Raw genomic sequence first — 25172 nt, forward strand, 5'->3', positions numbered from 1 at the left:
ATGGCTGTTTGAACACTGCTCTCACTATTTGTGGGACTTTAATAGCCGTTAACAGTTGACATTGCTTCTATGGCCGTTTGTACACTGCTCTCACTATTTGTGGGACTTTAATAGCCATTAACAGTTGGCATTGCTTGTGTGGCTGTTTGTGCACTGCTCTCACTATTTGTGGGACTTTAATAGCCATTAACAGTTAGCATTGGTTGTATGGCTGTTTGTACACTGCTCTCACTATTTGTGGGACTTTGGTAGCCATTAACAGTTGACATTGCTTGTATGGCTGTTTGTACACTGCTCTCACTATTTGTGGGACTCTAATAGCCGTTAACAGTTGACATTGCTTGTATGGCCGTTCGTGGGGCTTTGGTAGCCGTTAACAGTTGGCATTGCTTGTATGGCTGTTTGTGCACTTCTCTCACTATTTGTGGGACTGTGGTAGCCATTAACAGTTGACATTGCTTGTATGGCCGTTTATGGGACTTTAATAGCCGTTAACAGTTGACATTGCTTGTATGGCCGTTTATGCACTGCTCTCACTATTTGTGGGACTTTAATAGCCGTTAACAGTTGGCATTGCTTGTATGGCCGTTTATGGGACTTTGGTAGCTGTTAACAGTTGACATTGCTTGTATGGCCGTTTGTGCACTGCTCTCACTATTTGTGGGACTGTGGTAGCCGTTAACAGTTGACATTGCTTGTATGGCCGTTTATGGGACTTTGGTAGCCGTTAACAGTTGACATTGCTTGTATGGCCGTTTGTGCACTGCTCTCACTATTTGTGGGACTGTGGTAGCCGTTAACAGTTGACATTGCTTCTATGGTGTATGGCCGTTTGTACACTGCTCTCACTATTTGTGGGACATTGGTAGCTGTTAACAGTTGGCATTGCTTGTATGGCTGTTTGTACACTGCTCTCACTATTTGTGGGATTTTGGTAGCCGTTAACAGTTGGCATTGCTTGTATGGCTGTTTGTACACTGCTCTCACTATTTGTGGGACTGTGGTAGCCGTTAACAGTTGACATTGCTTGTATGGTGTATGGCCGTTTGTACACTGCTCTCACTATTTGTGGGACTGTGGTAGCCGTTAACAGTTGGCATTGCTTGTATGGCCGTTTGTGCACTTCTCTCACTATTTGTGGGACTGTGGTAGCCGTTAAAAGTTGACATTGCTTGTATGGCCGTTTGTAGGACTTTAATAGCCGTTAACAGTTGACATTGCTTGTATGGCTGTTTGTGCACTTCTCTCACTATTTGTGGGACTGTGGTAGCCGTTAACAGTTGACATTGCTTGTATGGCCGTTTGTGGGACTTCAATAGCCGTTAACAGTTGACATTGCTTGTATGACTGTTTGTACACTGCTCTCACTATTTGTGGGACTTTAATAGCCGTTAACAGTTGGCATTGCTTGTATGGCTGTTTGTACACTGCTCTCACTATTTGTGGGACTTTAATAGCCGTTAACAGTTGGCATTGCTTGTATGGCTGTTTGTGCATTGCTCTCGCTATTTGTGGGATTTTGGTAGCTGTTAACAGATGGCATTGGTTGTATGGCTGTTTGTACACTGCTCTCACTATTTGTGGGACTTTAATAGCCGTTAACAGTTGACATTGCTTGTATGGCTGTTTGTGCATTGCTCTCGCTATTTGTGGGATTTTGGTAGCTGTTAACAGTTGGCATGGGTTGTATGGCTGTTTGTACACTGCTCTCACTATTTGTGGGACTTTAATAGCCGTTAACAGTTGACATTGCTTGTATGGCTGTTTGTGCATTGCTCTCGCTATTTGTGGGATTTTGGTAGCTGTTAACAGTTGGCATTGCTTGTATGGCTGTTTGTACACTGCTCTCACTATTTGTGGGACTTTAATAGCCGTTAACAGTTGACATTGCTTGTATGAGTGTTTGTACACTGCTCTCACTATTTGTGGGACTTTAATAGCCGTTAACAGTTGGCATTGCTTGTATGGCTGTTTGTACACTGCTCTCACTATTTGTGGGACTTTAATAGCCGTTAACAGTTGACATTGCTTGTATGGCTGTTTGTCCACTGCTCTCACTATTTGTGGGACTTTAATAGCCATTAACAGTTGGCATTGCTTGTATGGCTGTTTGTGCACTGCTCTCACTATTTGTGGGACTTTAATAGCCGTTAACAGTTGGCATTGCTTGTATGGCTGTTTGTACACTGCTCTCACTATTTGTGGGATTTTGATAGCTGTTAACAGTTGGCATTGCTTGTATGGCTGTTTGTACACTGCTCTCACTATTTGTGGGACTTTAAAAGCTGTTAACAGTTGACATTGCTTGTATGGCCGTTTGTACACTGTTCTCACTATTTGTGGGACTTTAATAGCCATTAACAGTTGGCATTGCTTGTGTGGCTGTTTGTGCACTGCTCTCACTATTTGTGGGACTTTAATAGCCGTTAACATTTGGCATTGCTTGTATGGCTCTTTGTACACTGCTCTCACTATTTGTGGGATTTTGGTAGCTGTTAACAGTTGGCATTGCTTGTATGGCTGTTTGTACACTGCTCTCACTATTTGTGGGACTTTAATAGCCGTTAACAGTTGGCATTGCTTGTATGGCTGTTTGTGCATTGCTCTCGCTATTTGTGGGATTTTGGTAGCCGTTAACAGTTGACATTGCTCTTCTACTGTTGTGGTGTACATCTGTGTGGTGTACATCTTTTCATCACATTTAGGAATGTTCATTGGCTTCTGGCCATAAAACTGGGCCCTCTGGCCATAAAACTGGGCACTCTGGCCATAAAACTGGGCACTGGCCATAAAACTTGGCCCTCTGGCCATAAAACTGGGCACTCTGGTCATAAAACTGGGGCCTCTGACCATAAAACTGGGCACTCTGGCCATAAAACTGGGCCCTCTGGTCATAAAACTGAACGCCATTGTATGAGTGAAAGATTCTCGAGGAAATAAAAAATCAAATGTGTATTGTACTAATTTCTTCAGTTCTTGCTTGCCGACCTGCGGCTTTCTGTCAGAATGTTTGTCAGCTACACATATCTACTGTTGTTTCTCATAGCTCTGTTTAGTTGTCTCTGATCGTGATGAATAGTTTGGCAGCCTTTTACTTCGGATAGTTACACCAGTTTTACAGATGCAAATAAGGCAAATGGAAGAAGATGTTATTATTTAAGATTTTAAAGTTCTCACAACTAAAACAGTTAGACAGGACTGGTTAAAAAAATGTCCCGCATCAGGCTCTGGTAAAGAAACAGATATAGAAACAATGTAACTGGAATGTGCTACGTGCTGCAGTGTATACATACTTCGAGCCTGTCAGGAATAAGGAATAAACACAAATGCGGGAACTCACTCATCTGCATGCAGCAGGGCAAGCATTCATCACTTTTACATGAAAAGACAAGTTAAAGACTTAGCATTTATATGTCATTGAAAAAATAAATAAATATTTTTTTTTCCTGCTTATTGAAAATGTGTGTTTAAAAAACCACTAATTAAATCACTATCATTTTTGGTAAATAACAACCTGATAATGACATATGTACAGGTATATGATAACAACCTGATAATGAGATATGTACAGGTATATGATAACGACCTGATAATGAGATATGTACAGGTATATAATAAAAACCTGATAATGACATGTACAGGTATATGATAACGACCTGATAATGACATATGTACAGGTATATGATAACAACCTGACCAGGAGATATGTACAGCTATGTGATAACAACCTGATAATGAGATATGTACAGGTATATGATAACAACCTGATAATGAGATATGTACAGGTATATGATAACAACCTGATAAGGAGATATGTACAGGTATATGATAATGACCTGATAATGAGATATGTACAGGTATATGATAATGACCTGATAATGAGATATGTACAGGTATATGATAACAACCTGATAATGAGATATGTACAGGTATATGATAACAACCTGATAATGAGATATGTACAGGTATATGACAACAACCTGATAATGAGATATGTACAGGTATATGAATGGTTAGCCATGTCTCGTTTTATGACTTAATTTGGCCCATGCTGCTGCCCCCATAGTTAGTTTTTTCTGTCTCTTGCAGTGGAAAATGTGATTTCCTTGATGGTTAATTGTCTCTTTTATCAACAGTAAAGATACGGCAGCAATTTTGACGGTTGAAGGACGTACTTTTCCTGTGGACATATACTTCTCAATAGAGTGAGTACATATTTGTGTAACAATCTTACCTGTACCTGAAAAATCTTACCTGTAAACTGAAAAAAAAACATCATTTTAATGTGTTAGTTTTGTGAATCTCATGTGCTGTGTTTTTGAAGAGTGTGGTCATGTATTTCTGAAATCATGGCATGAAATTAAAGTTGGTAATGTTTTGAAAAAGAATTTGAAGTGTGACTTGGCACTTGGACACACAAAGTGTGTTTTCAAACCCGGCTTTGGACAGGAAGTTTAAAGATTTCCCTGCTTTCACTGATTGTGAAGCCTTGTCGTCATTTATGCAACATATTTCAAGACTGCTTGTCTTCTACCAATATAATGTGTATATCTATATGTCACATGTGGGAAAGATCATCAGTAACTTGCAAAAAGTCAGTGGTGTTACCCAGAGAACTTCAGTTTCCTCCATCCATACACAGACCATCATCATACCCATGTAAGTGAGAAATGGTGTTGAGTATGGTGTTATGAAACAATTAAATACTGTAATTCTTCAACCCTTTCGCACATTTGCAAGGTGGTTATTCAAACATATTCTGAAGGCATTATTCTGTGTAGACGGATGAAATTATACTTTTCGTGAAGTTTTGAAACTGGCCAATCCAATCAATGTAGTTTTGACTCCAAAATCAAATAAAAAATGTACATAAATTTGCACTGAAAGATTCACATTAAAAAAAATTGATGAATGAGGGTAAATAATAAAATGTTGAAACTTACTCTTAAACACTCTAACAGAAAATATATTTTTGATGCATTGTGAATCTCTCAGCTTTCTTGTGTTGACTGGACTTCTCTGTTCTTACTGTCTGAAATATTTAGACTGACCTGCTTTCATTGTCTTAGGGCAAACGAAGAATGATGTTCACTTGTGTGGTTTTGCCTGAAGATTCTGGAGGCCAGTTACCAGCCACTAATATAGCAGATGTCACTTGTTAGCTGGTGGTTAACTCCGGAGGCTCTGGTTTCCTTCACCCTGCCATTGTATAGTGAAGCACCATTTAAGTAAATCAATCCCTCTCTTGCTATTGTTGTTTTTGAAATGTTTTATTGTTAATGTGTTTTGTTGTATAATAGCCCTGTGCCAGATTATGTGAAGGCTGCAGTGGAGACAGTGACAAAAATCCATGTGCAGGAAAAGGCTGGAGATATTCTAGCATTTATGACTGGTCAGGTAAGCCTTGTGATATGCTTAGTGAAGTTAGGATTCTGTGGAGCAAGGCAGAGGTAACCATAGAGACTTACATAAATGCCTCCTGTGTGCATCTCATCTGACATACATCTACTGGCTCGTTAGTGGTGATGAAAATCATTGAAGAAATGGGGAACATGGTGAACCTAAAACTAATTGGTCCAAGCTTTTTTTGGTGTACTTGTACTTGTAAAACAAAGAGGTATTTCACAAGCACCACAGCTTGCTAAACTGCTGAGAATGATTGTTTCTTTACCAAGCTTGGAACCGAGTGGTTGAGGCATGACATGTTTCCCATTGGTTAATGGTGCCATGTGCTGTTTTAATACTATTCATTTATTTTAAGAATACTGAAAAAAATGCGAATGCCAAGATTCATTAGTAACTTGATGAATAATCTATTGTAATGTAGTAATGTAGTGGTGTAATGTACATGTAGTGGTTGGTGTAGTGGTGTAATGTAGTGGTGTAATGATGTGGTGTGATGTACATGTGGTGTAATGTAGTAATGTGGTGTAATGTACATGTAGTGGTGTAATGATGTGGTGTAATGTACATGTAGTGGAGTAATGTAGTTGTGTAATGTGCATGTAGCGGTGTAATATAGTAGTGTAGTGGTGTAGTGTAGTGGTGTAATGTAGTGGTGTAATGTAGTGGTGTAATGATGTGGTGTAATGTAAATGTAGTAGTGTAATGTAGTGGTGTAATGTAGTGGTGTAATGATGTGGTGTATTGTACATGTGGTGTAATATAGTAATGTGGTGTAATGTACATGTAGTGGTGTAATGATGTGATGTAATGTAAATGTAATAGTGTAATGTAGTGGTGTAATGTAGTTGTGTAATGATGTGGTGTGATGATGTGGTGTAACGTAGTGGTGTAATGTAGTGGTGTAATGTAGTGGTGTGATGATGTGGTGTAATGTAGTGGTGTAATGTAGTGGTGTAATGTAGTTGTGTAATGTAGTGGTGTAATGGAGTGGTGTACTCTAGTGGTGTAATGTAGTGGTGTAATGTAGTGGTGTAATGATATAGTGGTGTAATGTAGTGGTGTAACGTAGTGGTGTAATGTAGTAGTGTAATGTAGTGGTGTAATGTAGTTGTGTAATGTAGTGGTGTAATGTAGTAGTGTAATGTAGTGGCGTAATGAGACCACCAGCCATAGGTCAGTGAGTTCATGTGTTGGATTCCAAAACTTGCTGCCTGGAGAGCAGGGGATTTATTATTAAGGTGTGTCTGGTATCTGGTGAGTTATGATTGTCTTGACCTGGTGAGTTGTGATTGTCTTGATCTGGTGAGTTGTGATTGTCTCGATCTGGTGAGTTGTGATTGTCTGGTATCTGGTGGGTTATGGTTGTCTGGTATGTGGTGAGTTGTGATTGTCTGGTATGTGGTGAGTTGTGATTGTCTGGTATCTGGTGGGTTATGGTTGTCTGGTATGTGGTGAGTTGTGATTGTCTGGTATCTCGCGAGTTAGGATTGTCTGGTATCGGGTGAGTTAGGTAGATTGCCTCCTTGCTTCCTTCAAATAAATATCACCATGAAACATTGGTGATCCCAACAAGATTAACTTGTCAAAGGATAAATGAAGACATCCATTGAATTTTATGTATTTTTCAGGAAGAAGTCCAACAAGTTGTTTCGCTTCTGATGTGAGTGTTTCCATGGACTAAACATGAATGGGAGGGTTTCTGTATGTTTAGTATTATTAAAGAAATATGAAATGCAAATTAAAAGAACAGGAAAAATGTATAGCAATATAAAACAATGTACAGTATATGTCGCTGACATTGTCTTGCTCTTATTTCTATCATTATTTTTGGGCATTAGAAATTTCTGTAATAAAAGATCCAGATCTTGTCAGTATTTTTTTCACATTGCTAGCAGTTTTTATCATTGTTCTTCTTGAAAGATTTTGCGTATGCATCATATAAATACTGATGTGGTTTTTACAGTGAAGAAGCCAGAAAATTGAATAAGACGGAAAATGTGATGAAAATGAAAGTTTTACCAATGTATGGGAGTTTGCCAGCAAGTGACCAGGTAAAGTAGGTGTATAGAGTACCGTATATTGTCAGGACCTTGTTTATGGAGTGTGGCATGGCCAGGGTGTGGTTATAGAGTGTGACATTGTCATAGTTTGGTTTATAGAGTGTGACATTGTTATAGTTTGGTTTGTAGAGTGTGACATTGTCATAGTTTGGTTGAGTGTGACATTGTCATAGTTTGGTTTATAGAGTGTGACATTGCGAGGTTGTAGTTTACAGAGTGTGACATTGTCAGGGTGTGTTTTATAGAGCTTGACACTGTCAGGATGTTGTTTACCTAGTGTGACATTGTCAGGGTGTGGTTTACAGAGTGTGACATTGTCAGGGTGTGTTTTATAGAGTGTGACATTGTCAGGGTGTGAATTACAGAGTGTGACATTTTCAGAGTGTGTTTTATAGAGCGTGACATTGTCAGGGTGTGATTTACTGGGTGTGACATTGTCAGGGTGCAGTTTACAGAGTGTGACATTGTCAGGATGTGGTTTACCAAGTGTGACATTGGCAGGGTGTGGAAAACAGAGTGTGACATTATCAGGGTGTGGATTACAGAGTGTAACATTGTCAGGATGTGGATTACATAATGTGACATTGTCAGAGTGTGGTTTACCAAGCGTGACATTGTCAGGATGCAGTTTACAGAGTGTGACATTGTCAGGATGCGGTTTACAGAGTGTGACATTGTCAGGGTGTGTTTTATAGAGTGTGACATTATCAGGATGTGGTTTACAGAGTGTGACATTGTCAGTGTGTAGTTTATGGAGTGTGACATTGTTAGGGTGTGGTTTACCGAGTGTGACAATGTCAGGGTGTGGATTACAGAGTGTAACATTATCAGGGTGTGGTTTACCAAGTGTGACATTGTCAGGGTGCAGTTTACAGAGTGTGACATTGTCAGGGTGCAGTTTACAGAGTGTGACATTGTCAGGGTGTGGTTTACAGAGTGTGACATTGTCAGGGTGCAGTTTACAGAGTGTGACATTGTCAGGGTGTGGATTACAGAGTGTGACATTGTCAGGATGTGGTTTACAGAGTATGACATTGTGACAGTGTGGTCTATTGAGTGTGATATTGTGACAGGGTGGTTTACTGAGTATGGCATGGTCAGGGTGTGATTTATAGTCTTGACATTGTCAGAGTTTGATTTATGGAGTGTGACATTGTCAGAATGTGGTTTATAGTCTGACATTGTCAGAGTGTGGTTTATAGTCTGACATTGTCAGAATGTGGTTTATAGTCTGACATTGTCAGAGTTTGATTTATGGAGTGTGACATTGTCAGATTGTATTTTATAGTCTGACATTGTCAGAATGTGGTTTATAGTCTGACATTGTCAGAGTTTGATTTATGGAGTGTGACATTGTCAGAATGTATTTTATAGTCTGACATTGTCAGAGCGTGGTTTATAGTCTGACATTGTCAGAGCGTGGTCTGACATTGTCAGAGCGTGGTTTATAGTCTGACATTGTCAGAGCGTGGTTTATAGTCTGATTTATAGTCTGACATTGTCAGAGCGTGGTTTATAGTCTGACATTGTCACATTATAGTGTACATTAAATTTTATCTCAGTACACTTTGATTGGTGTACTGTATCAGACTTTGTTAGAATATAATGTAGGTTATCACACCTTGTTAGACGCAGGTTGATTTGCATCCTGAACAACTGGGTCCAGTGCGTAACTCTTCTGTCAAAAAATTTGACAAAACCTTGTGATAGTGAGCAATGGTGACTAACATGTGTGCATGTGATTGGGTACAATTGAATGCTTTGTGTAGGACATTTTGAACTGTGAGCAGCTGCAGGCTATACTGTCAGTGGTGGTAAGTCCGCATACATTAATTAAAGCAAAGGCTCTGTTGTATGCTTGCAGTTGTTTCCAATTGCCCAAAATCCAGTTTCTCCCAGTTGTAAGGTCGATATACACCTGCCTTAATGTATGGAATGTACATATAGAGTATCACACTCAAGGATTATTTACTGGTAGTAAGGAATGAATATTTGAATGGTTGGGTTTTATCATGGCGAGAAAGTATGGCAGTATAAGAGAAGGGATTTCAACGCTACAGCTTACATGTGTATCATTTGGGATGTGTGATTTTAGTATAAGAGAAGGGATTTCAACACTACAGCTTACATGTGTATCATTTGGGATGTGTGATTTTAGTATAAGAGAAGGGATTTCAACGCTACAGCTTACATGTGTATCATTTGGGATGTGTGATTTTAGTATAAGAGAAGGGATTTCAACGCTACAGCTTACATGTGTATCATTTGGGATGTGTGATTTTAGTATAAGAGAAGGGATTTCAGCGCTACAGCTTACATGTGTATCATTTGGGATGTGTGATTTTAGTATAAGAGAAGGGATTTCAACGCTACAGCTTACATGTGTATCATTTGGGATGTGTGATTTTAGTATAAGAGAAGGGATTTCAACGCTACAGCTTACATGTGTATCATTTGGGATGTGTGATTTTAGTATAAGAGAAGGGATTTCAACGCTACAGCTTACATGTGTATCATTTGGGATGTGTGATTTTAGTATAAGAGAAGGGATTTCAACGCTACAGCTTACATGTGTATCATTTGGGATGTGTGATTTTAGTATAAGAGAAGGGATTTCAACGCTACAGCTTACATGTGTATCATTTGGGATGTGTGATTTTAGTATAAGAGAAGGGATTTCAACGCTACAGCTTACATGTGTATCATTTGGGATGTGTGATTTTAGTATAAGAGAAGGGATTTCAACGCTACAGCTTACATGTGTATCATTTGGGATGTGTGATTTTAGTATAAGAGAAGGGATTTCAACGCTACAGCTTACATGTGTATCATTTGGGATGTGTGATTTTAGTATAAGAGAAGGGATTTCAACGCTACAGCTTACATGTGTATCATTTGGGATGTGTGATTTTAGTATAAGAGAAGGGATTTCAACGCTACAGCTTACATGTGTATCATTTGGGATGTGTGATTTTAGTATAAGAGAAGGGATTTCAACGCTACAGCTTACATGTGCATCATTTGGGATGTGTGATTTTAGTATAAGAGAAGGGATTTCAATGCTACAGCTTACATGTGTATCATTTGGGATGTGTGATTTTTTGCAGATGCGTGTTTTTGATAGAACATCACATTTTACCAGGAAGATAGTCATAGCAACTAACATAGCCGAGACATCCATAACAATTAATGGCATCGTTTATAGTAAGTATACTACATCTACATGAGAAAGTTTTATGGCAGATATTACAACAGAAGTCAAAGAGTGAGTTTAATTTGTATTTATCTTGTTGCTTTTCTGTATTCCTTCATGCAGAACAGGAATAAACTGAAAGGGTAAAGAGTTTCCTCCTTGTTCTGTTAGTAAACAAGTAATTTCACCTCATGACATTGTCAGATTTTTTCCCTTTTGGCAAAATATTCATTAGCCATCTTTGAAGATGCTAAACTTGTTACTGAGATGATGCCATTGAATTTCTGTAGGGTGACATTCATATCTTCAAGTAATTACTTTATTGCTTCTCACGAATGCAATGGCTATGTGTTCAAGTCCAGCTCATGCAGGCATACTCTATGGTGGAACATGGGAAGGTTTCCTAGCAACTCCCAGGGCTCTGCTCAGTTTCCTCCCCTATGTTTAAATGTAGTTGTTGAGTTTACAGCTGCAGCTATTGAGTCTGAGGATGTATCTCTTTTCTTTACTGGGGCATCAGTGGCTGAAGTGGTTAGCATGCCACAGAGCAATGGCCCAGAAGCCAACTCACGCTGGCTTCCTCTCTGGTCGTAGGTGGGAAAGCCTGGATCAACTTACAGACATTTGTGGGTCTGCCCGGTTTCCTCCTACTATAATGCTGTCCACCATTGTTCAAATGAAATATTCTTGAGTACAGTGTAAAACACCAAATGAATAAATAAATTAACAATTCCTTTGTTTACAGTTGTTGATTGTGGGTTTGTTAAGATCAAGGCGTATCAGGCAAAATCAGGAATAGGTAAGTCATGTATATCAACCAGTAAATAATTTATTACACATGATTTGTACATCTGTGCGTCAATACATACATGTGGCAGTAATCATGTGTCATGACGTTTACGTCCAGATTTTAGTTGTGTTTAATAAAATGAAGATATACTCCAATCTTTTAAAATTGGGGACACGTGGTTTGCTCATTTTAGCAAAAAATATATGCTGTGTGTCTCTGTGAGTGCTTGGCTCAGTCATGGGGTAGTCCCATGGAGTATTATATCTGTGTGACTGCTGTCCTCTGTTCTGAGGTAGTCTGATAGAAAATGACATCTGTGTAAGTGCTGTTCTTAGTGGTGAGGTAGTCTGATAGAAAATGACATCTGTGTAACTGCTGGTGAGGTAGTCCCATGGAGAATGACACCTGTGTAACTGCTGTCCTCAGTGGTGGGGTAGTCTAATGGAGAATGACATCTGTGTAACTGTTGTCCTCAGTGGTGGGGTAGTCTGATGGAGAATGACATCTGTGTAAGTGCTGTCCTCAGTGGTGGGGTAGTCTAATGGAGAATGACATCTGTGTAACTGTTGTCCTCAGTGGTGGGGTAGTCTGATGGAGAATGACATCTGTGTAAGTGCTGTCCTCAGTGGTGGGGTAGTCCCATGGAGAATGACATTTGTGTACCTGTTGTGCTCTGTGCTGAGGTAATCCCATGGAGAATGACATCTGTGTACCTGCTGTGCTTAGTGGTGAGGTAGTCCGCGTGGAGAATGACATCTGTGTAACTGCTGTGCTTAGTAGTGGGGTAGTCTGATGGAGAATGACATCTGTGTAACTGCTGTGCTTAGTAGTGAGGTAGTCCGCATGAAGAATGACACCTGTGTAACTGCTGTGCTTAGTAGTGAGGTAGTCCGCGTGGAGAATGACACCTGTGTAACTACTGTTCTTAGTAGTGAGGTAGTCCGCATGGAAAATGACACCTGTGTAACTGCTGTCCTTAGTAGTGAGGCAGTCCGCGTGGAGAATGACACGTGTGTAACTACTGTTCTTAGTAGTGAGGTAGTCCGCATGGAGAATGACAACAGTGTAACTGCTGTGCTTAGTAGTGAGGTAGTCCACGTGGAGAATGACATCTGTGTAACTGCTCTGATCTGTGGTGAGGTACATGTTGTCCCATGGAGAATGACATCTGTGTAACTGCTGTGCTCTGTGGTGGGGTAGTCTGTTGGGGAATGACATCTGTATAACTGCTGTCCTGAGCTTTGGGGTAATCCCATGGAGAATGACATCCGTGTAACTGCTCTGCTCTGTGGTGGGGTAGTCTGTTGGGGAATGACATCTGTGTAACTGCTGTCCTGAGCTTTGGGGTAGTCCCATGGAGAATGACATCTGTGTAACTGCTCTGCTCTGTGGTGAGGTAATCCCATAGAGAATGACATCTGTGTAAGTGCTGTCCTGAGCTTTGGGGTAGTCCCATGGAGAATGACGTCCGTGTAACTGTTGTGCTCTGTGCTGAGGTAATCCCATGGAGAATGACATCTGTGTACCTGCTGTGCTTAGTAGTGAGGTAGTCCGCGTGGAGATTGACACCTGTGTAACTGCTGTGCTCTGTGGTGGGGTAGTCTGTTGGGGAGTGACATCTGTGTAACTGTTGTCCTCAGTAGTGAGGTAATCCCATGGAGAATGACATCTGTGTAACTGCTGTGCTTAGTGCTGAGGTAAGACAATCAGAAGATTTGGGGTGAGTTCAAACCGCCTTGTATGTTAAACCCATACACATGAATACTGCCTCGTCAAATAAATGAAAGCATTGGGTAGAGCGTAAAACATCAGCGGGGTATTACAATAAACCTTGCTGCCGCATGTCCAGTATTGGAAATCATTTTCGCTTTTGAAGTACATGTACTTCGTGTTGGAATATATAGTTACTGACTATGATACTAAAGAATGTGTAATTTACCATGTGATTGCTGTCAAATGGAGGATATTGGACAAAACGTGGTGGGAACTAAGGTATGTGACAAGGGACCTGAATAACCTTAAACACATGACAAATTTTAATACTTGGAATACAACATGTGACAGGCCACATTGTTCAAGTGTTTTTCGTGAAGATGGATTAATATGGGTTTGTTTTGTAGAGTCTCTTGTTGTGATTCCGGTGTCTCAAGCCTCAGCCAATCAAAGAGCAGGAAGGGCAGGACGACTTCACGCAGGAAAAGCCTACAGGCTGTACACAGGTAATTGATAGCCCTGCAGGTGGTTTAACAAACTGTCCTCTATGGTGGCCTTGTAGGAAAGAAACTATAAAAACAAAGTAAACATCTGTGCAGTGTTAAGACCGTTGGAAATATCTTTACTCTTACCATAATGCTGGCTGCTGTTGTATAAGTGAAATATTCTTGAGTACAGTGTAAAACACCAATCAAATAAATAAAATAAATAAAAAAATAAATAAATATTTACTTTTGTTTTCAAAGATTTCTCTATAGGCGTACCGTGTGTCATACCCTGAGTGTTTGTGCTAGTGTTGAATAAGAGGGAAAGCTATGTCATAGTAAATGTGTGGGATGGTATCTTAAACAAGTACTGCATGTATAGTGATCACATAGCAAGCAGCATACATTTATCGACAGCATTAGCGGTCGGGCAATGTTTCGGCACCACGAACAGGAATTATTTAAACAATCAGAAAACAGCTAGTGAGGATAGATATTTCAGATTTGGAATATGTGTTTTACCAATCCACCAGCCTGCTTCACACACCTGTCATAAACAGTAGTGGTTAGGCATGTTCCAGCACCACTAGAAGTGTTTAGGCATGTTCCAGCACCACCTAAGTGGTTAGGCATGTTCCAGCACCACTAGAAATGTTTAGGCATGTTCCAGCACCACCTGAGGTGGTTAGGCATGTTCCAGGACCACCAGAAGTGGTTGGGCATGGTCCAGCTCCACTAGAAGTGTTTAGGCATGTTCCAGCACCACCTGAGGTGGTAAGGCATGTTCCAACACCACCTGGAGTGTTTAGGCATGTTCCAGCACCACCTGAGTGGTTAGGCATGTTCCAGCACCACTAGAAGTGTTTAGGCATGTTCCAGTACCACCTGAGGTGGTTAGGCATGTCCCAGCACCACCAGAAGTGGTTGGGCATAGTCCAGCACCACCTGAGGTGGTTAGGCATGTTCCAGCACCACCAGAAGTGTTTAGGCATGTTCCAACACCACCTGAGGTGGTTAGGCATGTTCCAGCACCACCAGAAGTGTTTAGGCATGTTCCAGCACCACCTGAGGTGGTTAGGCATGTTCCAGCACCACCAGAAATGTTTAGGCATGTTCCAGCACCACCTGAGGTGGTTAGGCATGTTCCAGCACCACCAGAAGTGGTTAGGCATGTTCCAGCACCACCTGAGATGGTTGGGCATGGTCCAGCACCACAAGAAGCAATATTTCAGTTATCACCTTAACTTTACCAGGGATAGTTAACTGAGATAGGCATCCAGACTTCTTCCACCACTGGTTAATATTCGTTGGTTCAGTATCCATATTATGTAACTGTGAGACAAAAGATGGATTATATCGGTGACTAAAATCATTTTAATAGTCACTTACACAGGAACATATCAGTAATCCAGGAAAAACAGGTTGCAGTCGAGTAATAAGCAAAACACTTATGACTCGATATAGACTTCACTAACACAGATCCTGTACACATTTGCATATAGCCTGGCTTCTCATATGAAGAACTTATAATCTGATAGTTGTCCTGGATTATCCATAACTGGTAGTTCAGTTTCAAATTTGAACATCCGTTTTACTCGCGCTAGCATGCCTACTCACTCACACATGGAGGTGAAAAATTACCATGGGAGTTAATACAAAACTCTGCTTCCTGGCCTTGTAATTCCAAAAACCAGGCTTTGTTCACGTTCACAATTTATATATGCTGTGCACATTGCTCTGGTGTCTTATATACTATAGTTTCTGGTTATTATCGGCCGTAATTCTGCCCAGATGTCTGCGGTCTCAAACAAGCCTGTGTAATCCAAAAGTAATCCAGAACTGCCATTGGAATCTAACTAGCACCTTCATATGCTGTATCATCCAACATATCAGGCTGTGAAAAAACATGGTGAAGCACTCACACGATTTTAGCGTTTCACAGATATCACAGTTTCCTGAGCACAACATAACAACAACAACAAAAAAACAACTCTCAATTCACAGGTCTGGAGAAATCCTATTTGTGGGTTGTTTCTCCCTGTTTAATCTGTAACATTCGGCCCAATTTAACTCAAGATCACTGGCCATTCTTCCTTTTAGTCCCAGGGAACATCCGTGGCTTGGTGGTTTGTGTTCTATCACAGCACAATGACCGAGGAGCCTCACCAATGCGGTTGCTGTGAGTTCAAGCCCATCTCATGCTAGCTTCCACTCCGGTCTACCAATAGCCTACAGATATTCATTTAGTCTCTGCCCGGTTTCCTCCCACCATAATGACACTCCGGTCTACTAACAGCCTACAGATATTCATTTAGTCTCTGCCCGGTTTCCTCCCACCATAATGACACACTACCGACAGCCTACAGATATTCATTTAGTCTCTGCCCGGTTTCCTGCCACCATAATGACTGGGCATGCTCAGATCAGTGTCGATCAACTTTCAAATTAACAAATCACCGCTAACGTTACCCAGGGCTTGGTAAACATGGGAGACGTGGTAAACATGGTAAAGGTAGACATGGTAAACATGGTAGATGTGGTAAAGATGGTAAAGGTAAACATGGTAGACGTGGTTAACATGGTAGACATGGTAAACATGGTAAAGGTAAACATGGTAGACATGGTAAACATGGTAGACATGGTAAACGTGGTAGATGTGGTAAACATGGTAAAGGTAAACATGGTAGACATGGTAAACATGGTAGATGTGGTAAAGATGGTAAAGGTAAACATGGTAAAGGTAAACATGGTAGACATGGTAAACGTGGTAAAGGTAAACATGGTAAAGGTAAACATGGTAGACATGATAAACGTGGTAGACATGGTAAACATGGTAGACATGGTAAACATGGTAGACATGGTAGACATGGTAAACATGGTAGACATGGTAAACATGGTAGACGTGGTTAACATGGTAGACAAGGTAAACATGGTAAACATGGTAGACATGGTAAACATGGTAGACATGGTAAACATGGTAGACATGGTAAACGTGGTAAAGGTAAACATGGTAGACATGGTAAACATGGTAGACATGGTAAACATGGTAGACATGGTAAACATGGTAGACATGGTAAACATGGTAAACATGGTAGACATGGTAGACATGGTAAACATGGTAAAGGTAAACATGGTAGACATGGTAAACATGGTAGACATGGTAAACGTGGTAGACATGGTAAACATGGTAGACATGGTAGACATGGTAAACATGGTAGACATGGTAAACGTGGTAGACATGGTAAACGTGGTAGACATGGTAAACGTGGTAGACATGGTAAACGTGGTAGACATGGTAAACATGGTAGACATGGTAGACATGGTAGACATGGTAAACATGGTAGACATGGTAAACATGGTAGACATGGTAAACGTGGTAAAGGTAAATAAAAGGCATAAATTATGTCAGAAAAACCTTTCTCGCAAGGTTTACATCGCTTGAGCTACCTGCATTCGTCTCTTCATAATTATCTGATCTTATTTACTCCGCATTTTTTCATTAATCCTTTGGTTTTGCAGAAGAAAGTTTCCTGCAACTGCCCAAGACAGCTGTTCCAGAGATGCAGAGGTGCAACCTGGCATCTCCCATACTTCAGCTGAAGGCTCTGGGCATAGACAACATCCTCAGGTTCAACTTCCTCTCCGTGAGTTCTCTCTCTATTTTATTATTATGGCCTTGGAAAATGTACTCCAGTGAGCAATTCGTTAGCTTCTTGTGACTGTAGAAGTAGTTACATGTAATACAGGAAGTTTTTTCTGTTCACGTCAACAGGGAACTTTTGGAGTGCGAATTCTTTTGTTGCTAAGGGTAAAAGAGTCGTACTGTAGCATGCAACTTGTGAAAAGTGTTAGGCAACTTTTTTGCACAAATTACACTTCTTTTCTTCAGGAACTTTTTTGTTAAAATTATGTGATTATTCTAGATATAAGTAGAGCCTAAAAGCCAAAACACATCTATTCTAACTAGCTTTTTGGGAAACTTTTTGGGACGCTCATAGTATAGTGAAGGCATAACCAAAAATAGTTGCTTAACATTTTGAACTAGTCACATGGTACAGTTGGATTTTTTTTATCTTCAGCGATAAAACAGTTCGAAGTGGAAACTCTTGAGTTTAGGTTATGTCAGTGATAAAAATCTTATCATCAATAACAGAAGCTTGATTTACTTGTATGGAACTTTGTTTCTGCGTGAAGATGGAAATGAGCTCGTGTTATTCCTGATAATGACATAATTACTAATTTAGTGATTAAAACATGTTTAAATCAGTTTAAAAACAGGAAACAGATAACAACTTCCTTTGTACATTTCACTTTAATGTTTGGATATAAACTTGAAAAAGCTAGAAGTTTATGTTCCAGTATTGGTCTAGGGGGTATTGCTGTAGAAGTCAGTCAGTCCGTCAGTCTGTCAGTCTATCAGTCCATTTTCTTGTTATCATGGTCTATTTGTTTAGAACGTCGCTTACATTTAACTCTCTGTAAAATCAGTCATACCAGCTACCAAAATTGCGGTAATAACACGAGCTCTACACATCTATATGTTGGACGTCGATATATTTGCAAGGAAAGTGAAGACACTTTTTCTAATTCATAATGTTAGACTGCATAAGCTTGGTTTCGACGGCAAGAACCCTGAGGTGATGTCATAATTATTAAAAAAAACAGTGGCATGCTGGATATGGGGTGGAATTCAGGGTGTTTTGAGGTAAGGCATCAGTAGTTACCTGAACTGCTATTGATAATTACTGTAAACCCTGTTACTGACAGTGCCTTTCTTGAAACTGTTGTCACATTTTAGTATAATATAACCTTCTCAAATGAATTTTATTTTATCTCTGGTAGTATATGATCTCACATCTGTATGGATTTAGAGATAGATGTTGGGAAATTAAAGCCATTTAGTCTATTGGCTGAGACAGTAGTGTAGGCTGTGTTACTGCGTGGAGTTCGTTCTAACCGCTTGTTGGTGCAGCCCTTGTAAAACAAATTACTCTCCACTCCCATTGTCCAGGGAGAAACTTACTTTTGAACAATTATGACATCACCGGAAGCAGTAAGTTCTTGGTGTCGAAACTAAGCTTATGGAGATTAACATTAGGAAAAGAATTCTAACTGCATTTTCTTTGTAATAATTCAAGAGGTTGAACCTGTCAATGTGTAGAGCTTGGGTTGTTACATTTCACTGGTTAATGGCAATTTTGGTAGTAGATCTGAATGAATTTACAGATAGCTGAATATAGGCGACTGGCTAAAAGAAATAGACTATAAGAGTCAATCTCCTGAACAGTTTAACCCAAGTTAACCAAAATGACTCCACATTTCTCCACATGGGGATGACCCTGTTGATTTTCAGTGATCATTTCGGTAATTTTTATGAAAGATTTGTTAACAGGAAATCTCTTGAGTATTGTAACCAAAATTTACTAAGCAGACATACAAGTAAAAACCTATACTGTTTCATGGAAATGAACCCTAGTTTACTCATGTGGCCATCTGTTTCTGCATTTTCTTCATAACATTACATCTACTGTATAATTTGTCCCACACCACAATACACTTTGTCATGTGGTAGAATTCTTTTGATATTCAGTGACCTTGGCATTGGGGTCATTAAAGTTAAATTTTATGTAAGGCTTGTTAACACAATGTCTCTTGAAATTTGTAACCAAAGTTTACTAAACATACATAACACGTAATACTTGCTGAGTGGATGAACCCATTCAGTGTTGCAAGAATAACCGTTGGTCTGTATGCCAATATGTCCATCTGGCTATCTGTCTGTTTTGTCTGGTCATTTCGCGCTGAACGATATATCTTTGAACACTTGGACAGTTGAAAGTTCACTAAACCTATGCCACACTTCCACTTTCCCATGAGAAAGAACCTACTGACCTTCAGTGACTTTGCAGTCTTTCTTCCCCTGTCTGTGTCTGTCCATTTTCTTGTAAACATTGAACCAATGCGCCTATTTTCTTGCAAATGTTCCACCTCTTGAACAGCTGAGATGCCACACTCACACAGTCATGAGAAAAAACCTATTGATTTTCAGCGAACTTGTCCTATTTTTAATTGTCACTGAGGTCATAAAAACTATTTTTATGAAAGGCTTGCAAACATTGATTTCTTTTGAAATTGGCGACCAAAGTTCACTAAACATGATGTGTACCTCTAGGCATTTAGATGAACCTTAGTAAATTTCAATTGGTGTTTTACGCAGTAATCAAGAATATTTCACTTATACGACGGTGGCCAACATTACGGTGGGAGGAAACCAGGCAGAGCCTGCTGGAAACTCACGGCCACCAGCTGGTTGACCTTCCCACATACTCCTGGAGAGGAAGCCAGCATGAGCTCGTCATGAACTCACAGCGACCGCATTGGTGGGAGGCTTCTATATCATTCGGCCATGCTGAAGTTAACCCCCCTAGGGGGCTAACCCCCTAGGCCCGGCGGCCCCCTAGACCCCGGAGGTCCCCTATTAAATTTCAATGGTTCTTAACCAACCGATGGTCCAGCTGTCCATCCGACTGCATCTTTAACCGTACAATCCAAGCTCATCCAACTACATCTTGACATAAGGGAGAAACCAACTGATTTTCAGTGACCTTGGCCTATGTTTGGACCTACTTATACATACTTTTATTCATACTGAAGTAATTATAAACACCAGAGCTTTGCTGTGAAATAAACCAAGAAGTTGAGATTTCTCGCCTTTAAGTAAGATCTATACATGGCTGTATTTTGTGTGCACTGTATATTTTTGTACAAGAAGATGATTTTTTTTTTGCTTTTCATATTAGTAAATAAATATTTTTAATAGGGGAGAGAGAGAGAGCAGTATTTGGGTATTTCTTTGGTTACACTTACCACAGTTTTTAGCTTCTGACGAAGAAAAAAAAATGACTAATGGTGAATTGTTAAAATAGACTAATGAATAAATAAAGAATAAAAGATGAGATCTTTCACGTTGTAGGCCCCTCCTGCGCAAAATATGGTGAATGGACTGGAATTGCTCTTTGCTTTGGGTGGTAAGTGGTTGATCTTTTTACATGTTGCATAATCTCATGTCTCATCTCATTAATTACTAATTTGTAGGTGTTTATCTTTTGACAGTTGTAATAGGCCTAGAAATCAGTTTAATTTCAACTTGATTCCACTGCATATTGTAAGCTCCAGCTGTTATATTCCTTGGTCAGTTTTCAATAATTCCCTTGTAATATTCCACACAATACCTTTTCTCAGTTGAAAAATGACAACAGGATTTATTCAAGGCCAAGTTGAGCCTGAAGAAAAACAGCTATAAACAAAGATAGTAAATAGTTGTTATATCATGACAGCTAACAAATCAGTGATATAACTGCAAGTGTGGAGATCAGAGAAGTTAGTCAGCAGTTCACAGCAGGCAATTCCAAGGGACCAGTCATTGCTTTTTCAAACTTTAACATTTGAATTATTTCTTGTTTAAAATATACAACAACCAATTTTAAACAATATACACCTCTTTTGGTATCCACTTTCGCCTGACACCAAGGTTGACACCATCTGACTCCAGGGGGCGCTACAATCGAATCACAGTCGAATCACCTGCTGGCTCACACAGGCAATAGTAAATGGTTGCTCTAGATGTTTTAGCATTGCTTGTGTGAGCCAGAAGGCGATTCGACAGCCCTCAGATTGTTGAGCCCCCTGGAGTCAGATGATGTCAACTTTGGTATCATGTGAAAGAGGTCCAGTAATGATGTATATTATGAAAGTTTGGTTGCTCTAGACGTCTAAGCATTGTCTGTGTGAGCCAGAAGGCGATTGGACAGCGATTCGGATGTAGTGCTACCTGGAGTCAGATGATGTCAACTTTGGTATCATGTGAAAGAGGTCCAGTAATGATGTATATTATGAAAGTTTGGTTGCTCTAGATGTCTTAGTATTGCCTGTGTGAGCCAGAAGGCGATTAGACAGTGATTCGGATGTAGTGCTACCTGGAGTCAGATGATGTCAACTTTGGTATCATGTGAAAGAGGTCCAGTAATGATGCATATTATGAAAGTTTGGTTGCTCTAGATGTCTTAGCATTGCCTGTGTGAACCAGAAGGCGATTGGACAGCGATTCGATTGTAGTTCCCCCTTGTGTCAGATTTGTCAATTTTGGTGTCATGTGAAAGAGAATCAGAAGTAATGTATATTGTGTAAATTCAGTTGCTCTAGACGTTTTAGTATTGCTTGTGTGGGCCAGAAGGCAATTCGACAGCGATTTGGATGTAGTGCCCCCTTGTGTCAGATGGCGTCAACTTTGGTGTCATTTGAAAGAGGATCAAAGAGGTGTATATTGTGTAAAATTGGTTGTTGTATATTTCAAAGAAAAAGAGATAATGGAAGTTTGAAAAGGTAATGACTACTCCCTTTGAATCGCCTACCGCCTACAGCAGACTAACTTTTCTGATCTTAAGTGCGATAGCGATAACAGGTCAGGTCATGTAAACACTCATACAGCCTAGTGCTAATACCTTATAATGTTCAGCTTGCAATCGTATGAACTCCACATTGCCCTTTAAATATGTGAGGTATTCATATGTTATTTATTCTGTATAACTCTCCATATTGAATGTGCTATATAAGAGAATAAATGTGAGAAATAATAGTGAAATATCTTAACATATAGAGTTCTGGTGCAAACATGGCGGACACAAGTAATGCACATAATGTAAACATCGCGCTAACAACGTGGCCTACACCAGCGAGGGAAGTTGATGAAATTAGCTGTACCCTTTCAGCACCCGTTTCTGGTAATTACAGAATGTAATTCTATGTATTTTCGGCTGTAAAATCCCTTTTCGCTTCTAGTCTGCCATTTTTGGTGTACAGATACATTCTTGATATAAACTGATGGAAATTGTCTAAGCTTTGGGAAATTATGAGTTTTAATGATGAAAGTTGCTGCTGGCACATAAAAGTCCAGATTTTGACGGTCAGCCTATGGGTGACGGTCAGCCTATGGGTGACGGTCAGCCTATGGCAAAATTTTTCTCTAAGGCTGGGCCACATATTCACCAAAGCTTATTGGCCACGGAATTTGGGACTGAGTTATAATTCAGGTAATTAGAGCCTAGGTTTCTCCAGTTTCAATGGTTTTGATTGATTTAAACTCCTGTTTGATCCAGGTTGGAGCATTCATGTTGTTACACACCAGCACTGCTCATGCAACACGTAGTCCATGGGTATCACAACATGTACATGTACCACTAGTTATCAAAACTGAACGAAGGAAAAGTTGACCAATTTTTACAAAAATTAATTAAACCTGTTAAACTAGAAGCTTGTGCCGATTATTTGTCAAGTGCTGATATTATGTTTTGTCCCCAGCCCTTGATGACAACGGCATACTTACCGACCCCCTTGGATTAAGGATGGCAGAATTTCCTCTCTCTCCAATGTTTGCAAAACTGTTACTGGTCTCAGGTATGGTGTACTTGATGGCGGTCATTTCCGATACCATTCATGATCACAAGTCAGTTTGGAAGATATCGTATTTTATATTTATATGTATCAGACACATCAGCCAGTTGTCCATCTGTTAAGGGACATGGTATATTTTCCGTATTGGTGTGAAACTGTAACACCGATTACAAGCATCACTTCAGTGAAAGCCTAGGCAAAACTTGCTTTTCAATTGACCCAAGCATTGACCTGAATTTTTAAAGGGACATAGTGCCGAAAGAAATTCAGATTTTTTGAGTTGGTTCAACTACATAAAAAATTAGTGGTATTGAACGCCTTAAATAAAATGTAAATGAGGCAGTACAGAGATTTCCACAGTCCAACGTTCGCTCGTGTTTCGCGCATGTAAACAATATATAAAATTCGAATGAACGAATGCTGGGCACTTTAACGTCGTACTTAAATATGTATGGCCTTTGACGACGAGAGGTCATTAGGAGAGGGAACGGGAAAAAGCAGCAGCGGGCAAAAGCCTCATCGACAAAATGCCCAGCTGACATAAGCCCCTTGATCAGTATTAAGTGTATATGGTAAATGACATAAGTTGTTTGCTTGTTTGAGAAAACTTAAAACATTCTCCCCAAAGTGACATTTTAGATTTCAGTACATGTTTGCAATCAATAGAACCCCTTTTTACTCGTTCTCCATACATTCTATCCGTTCTTGAGGATATCGGAATGAGGTATATATCTCTCAGCGGTATAGGCCCTACCCACTGCTTGACCTCCATCTTTAAGAGCGTAGATGTTCAAAAACGTGCAGACAACATTCATTTTTACCGATTTCGGAGAATAATATGTAAATTTTAATTTAAGAAATTAATATAGAATTTATTTATTTATTTGATTGGTGTTATATGCCGTACTCAAGAATATTTCACTTATACGGCGGCGGCAAGCATTATGGTGGGAGGAAACCGGGCAGAGCCCGGGGTAAACCCACGACCATCAGGCCAATTACAGGTCTACTAAACCAAATAGAATCTTCCTTTCTATCGATCGTGTTATATAAAGTATTCGTAATTCGCAGCGATCTGTTCGGTCGAACTGAAACACTGAAGTTACATTGTGGGCTGCATAATTAGAACACAGTGCCGTTTGTGACCTATGAATGTCGCTGAATATCTCCCGTAAGCTGTACTACAAGGGGAGGTAATCCAATCCCCGATAAAACTGAACACGCGATTGTCTACTAAAAATTAAACACATGTCTTAACTTTATGTAGATGACGTTTAACATAGCAGCACAAATGTTTGTGCCACCTCTTTAATATCTGCCCCAACAAATTTAGATCGCCACGAGGTGGTTCAGGAATTGAAATTTCACCAATACAATTACATGGATTTACAGAAGCTTCAACACTGGACAGAAAAAGCTGAAGTTTAACATCCGTTCACGTGTGGATTCATACTGTATCAAGAACTACCAACAAAGACCTGGAGCCAAAACACAACGAATCACATCAGTCCTTAGATACCTCACACTGGATATAAGATTTATGCCAACAAGAAAGACACTCGTTGCTCTCCTACTTCGTTTAAAGGCTTCATGAAAAGTAACTCTGTTTCCCACACAACCAAAATCTTCGTGTTGAAGAACATTATGCTATTTTCTTCTTTTTTTATTATTGCTTTTTATGTTTTTGGTGCTTACTTTTTGTCTCAGAATAACCTGTGTATTTTATGCATGTTTTCTGCCAGCCGTCGGAATGTAACAGAAATGACGAGCACAATTTACTTTCCGGCTTAGTGAGATCAGGTTATCACCCTCTTTGACACAGTCGGGACCGGTAGATCCAGGATCAATCCTTGATCAAGTCACACCTAAGACTTTAAAAGAGGAAGTTGTAACTTCCTCGCTTGGCGTTCAGCATGAAGGGGATAGTGCAACGACTGGTTGACCCGTATCAGTATAATGGCTCGGGCGGGGCGGCTTACTTGCCTTTGATAAGTCGTCTCAGTGAAGCAGCACTAAATAAAAGAGCGGTGGAAATCCGTCCTGCAACAAGGATGCACATTACACGTACATGCACC

The 25172-nt window shown here is 39.9% G+C and overlaps 1 protein-coding gene across 1 annotated transcript in view; it reads left to right on the forward strand.

Moving 5' to 3' along the window:
* Nucleotides 1–25172, forward strand: part of LOC135474729 (probable ATP-dependent RNA helicase DHX35) — a 94326-nt gene that overhangs the window by 12524 nt on the left and 56630 nt on the right. The window contains exons 10-19 of the mRNA XM_064754298.1: nucleotides 4137–4205; nucleotides 5301–5397; nucleotides 7035–7066; nucleotides 7370–7457; nucleotides 10574–10670; nucleotides 11405–11458; nucleotides 13570–13668; nucleotides 17167–17291; nucleotides 20621–20675; nucleotides 23005–23100. Coding sequence (XP_064610368.1) covers nucleotides 4137–4205; nucleotides 5301–5397; nucleotides 7035–7066; nucleotides 7370–7457; nucleotides 10574–10670; nucleotides 11405–11458; nucleotides 13570–13668; nucleotides 17167–17291; nucleotides 20621–20675; nucleotides 23005–23100 — 812 coding nt within the window. The remainder of the gene's footprint in view (nucleotides 1–4136; nucleotides 4206–5300; nucleotides 5398–7034; nucleotides 7067–7369; nucleotides 7458–10573; nucleotides 10671–11404; nucleotides 11459–13569; nucleotides 13669–17166; nucleotides 17292–20620; nucleotides 20676–23004; nucleotides 23101–25172) is intronic.

Source organism: Liolophura sinensis, chromosome 9, assembly GCF_032854445.1.
Source record: "Liolophura sinensis isolate JHLJ2023 chromosome 9, CUHK_Ljap_v2, whole genome shotgun sequence".
Lineage (NCBI taxonomy): Eukaryota > Metazoa > Mollusca > Polyplacophora > Chitonida > Chitonidae > Liolophura > Liolophura sinensis.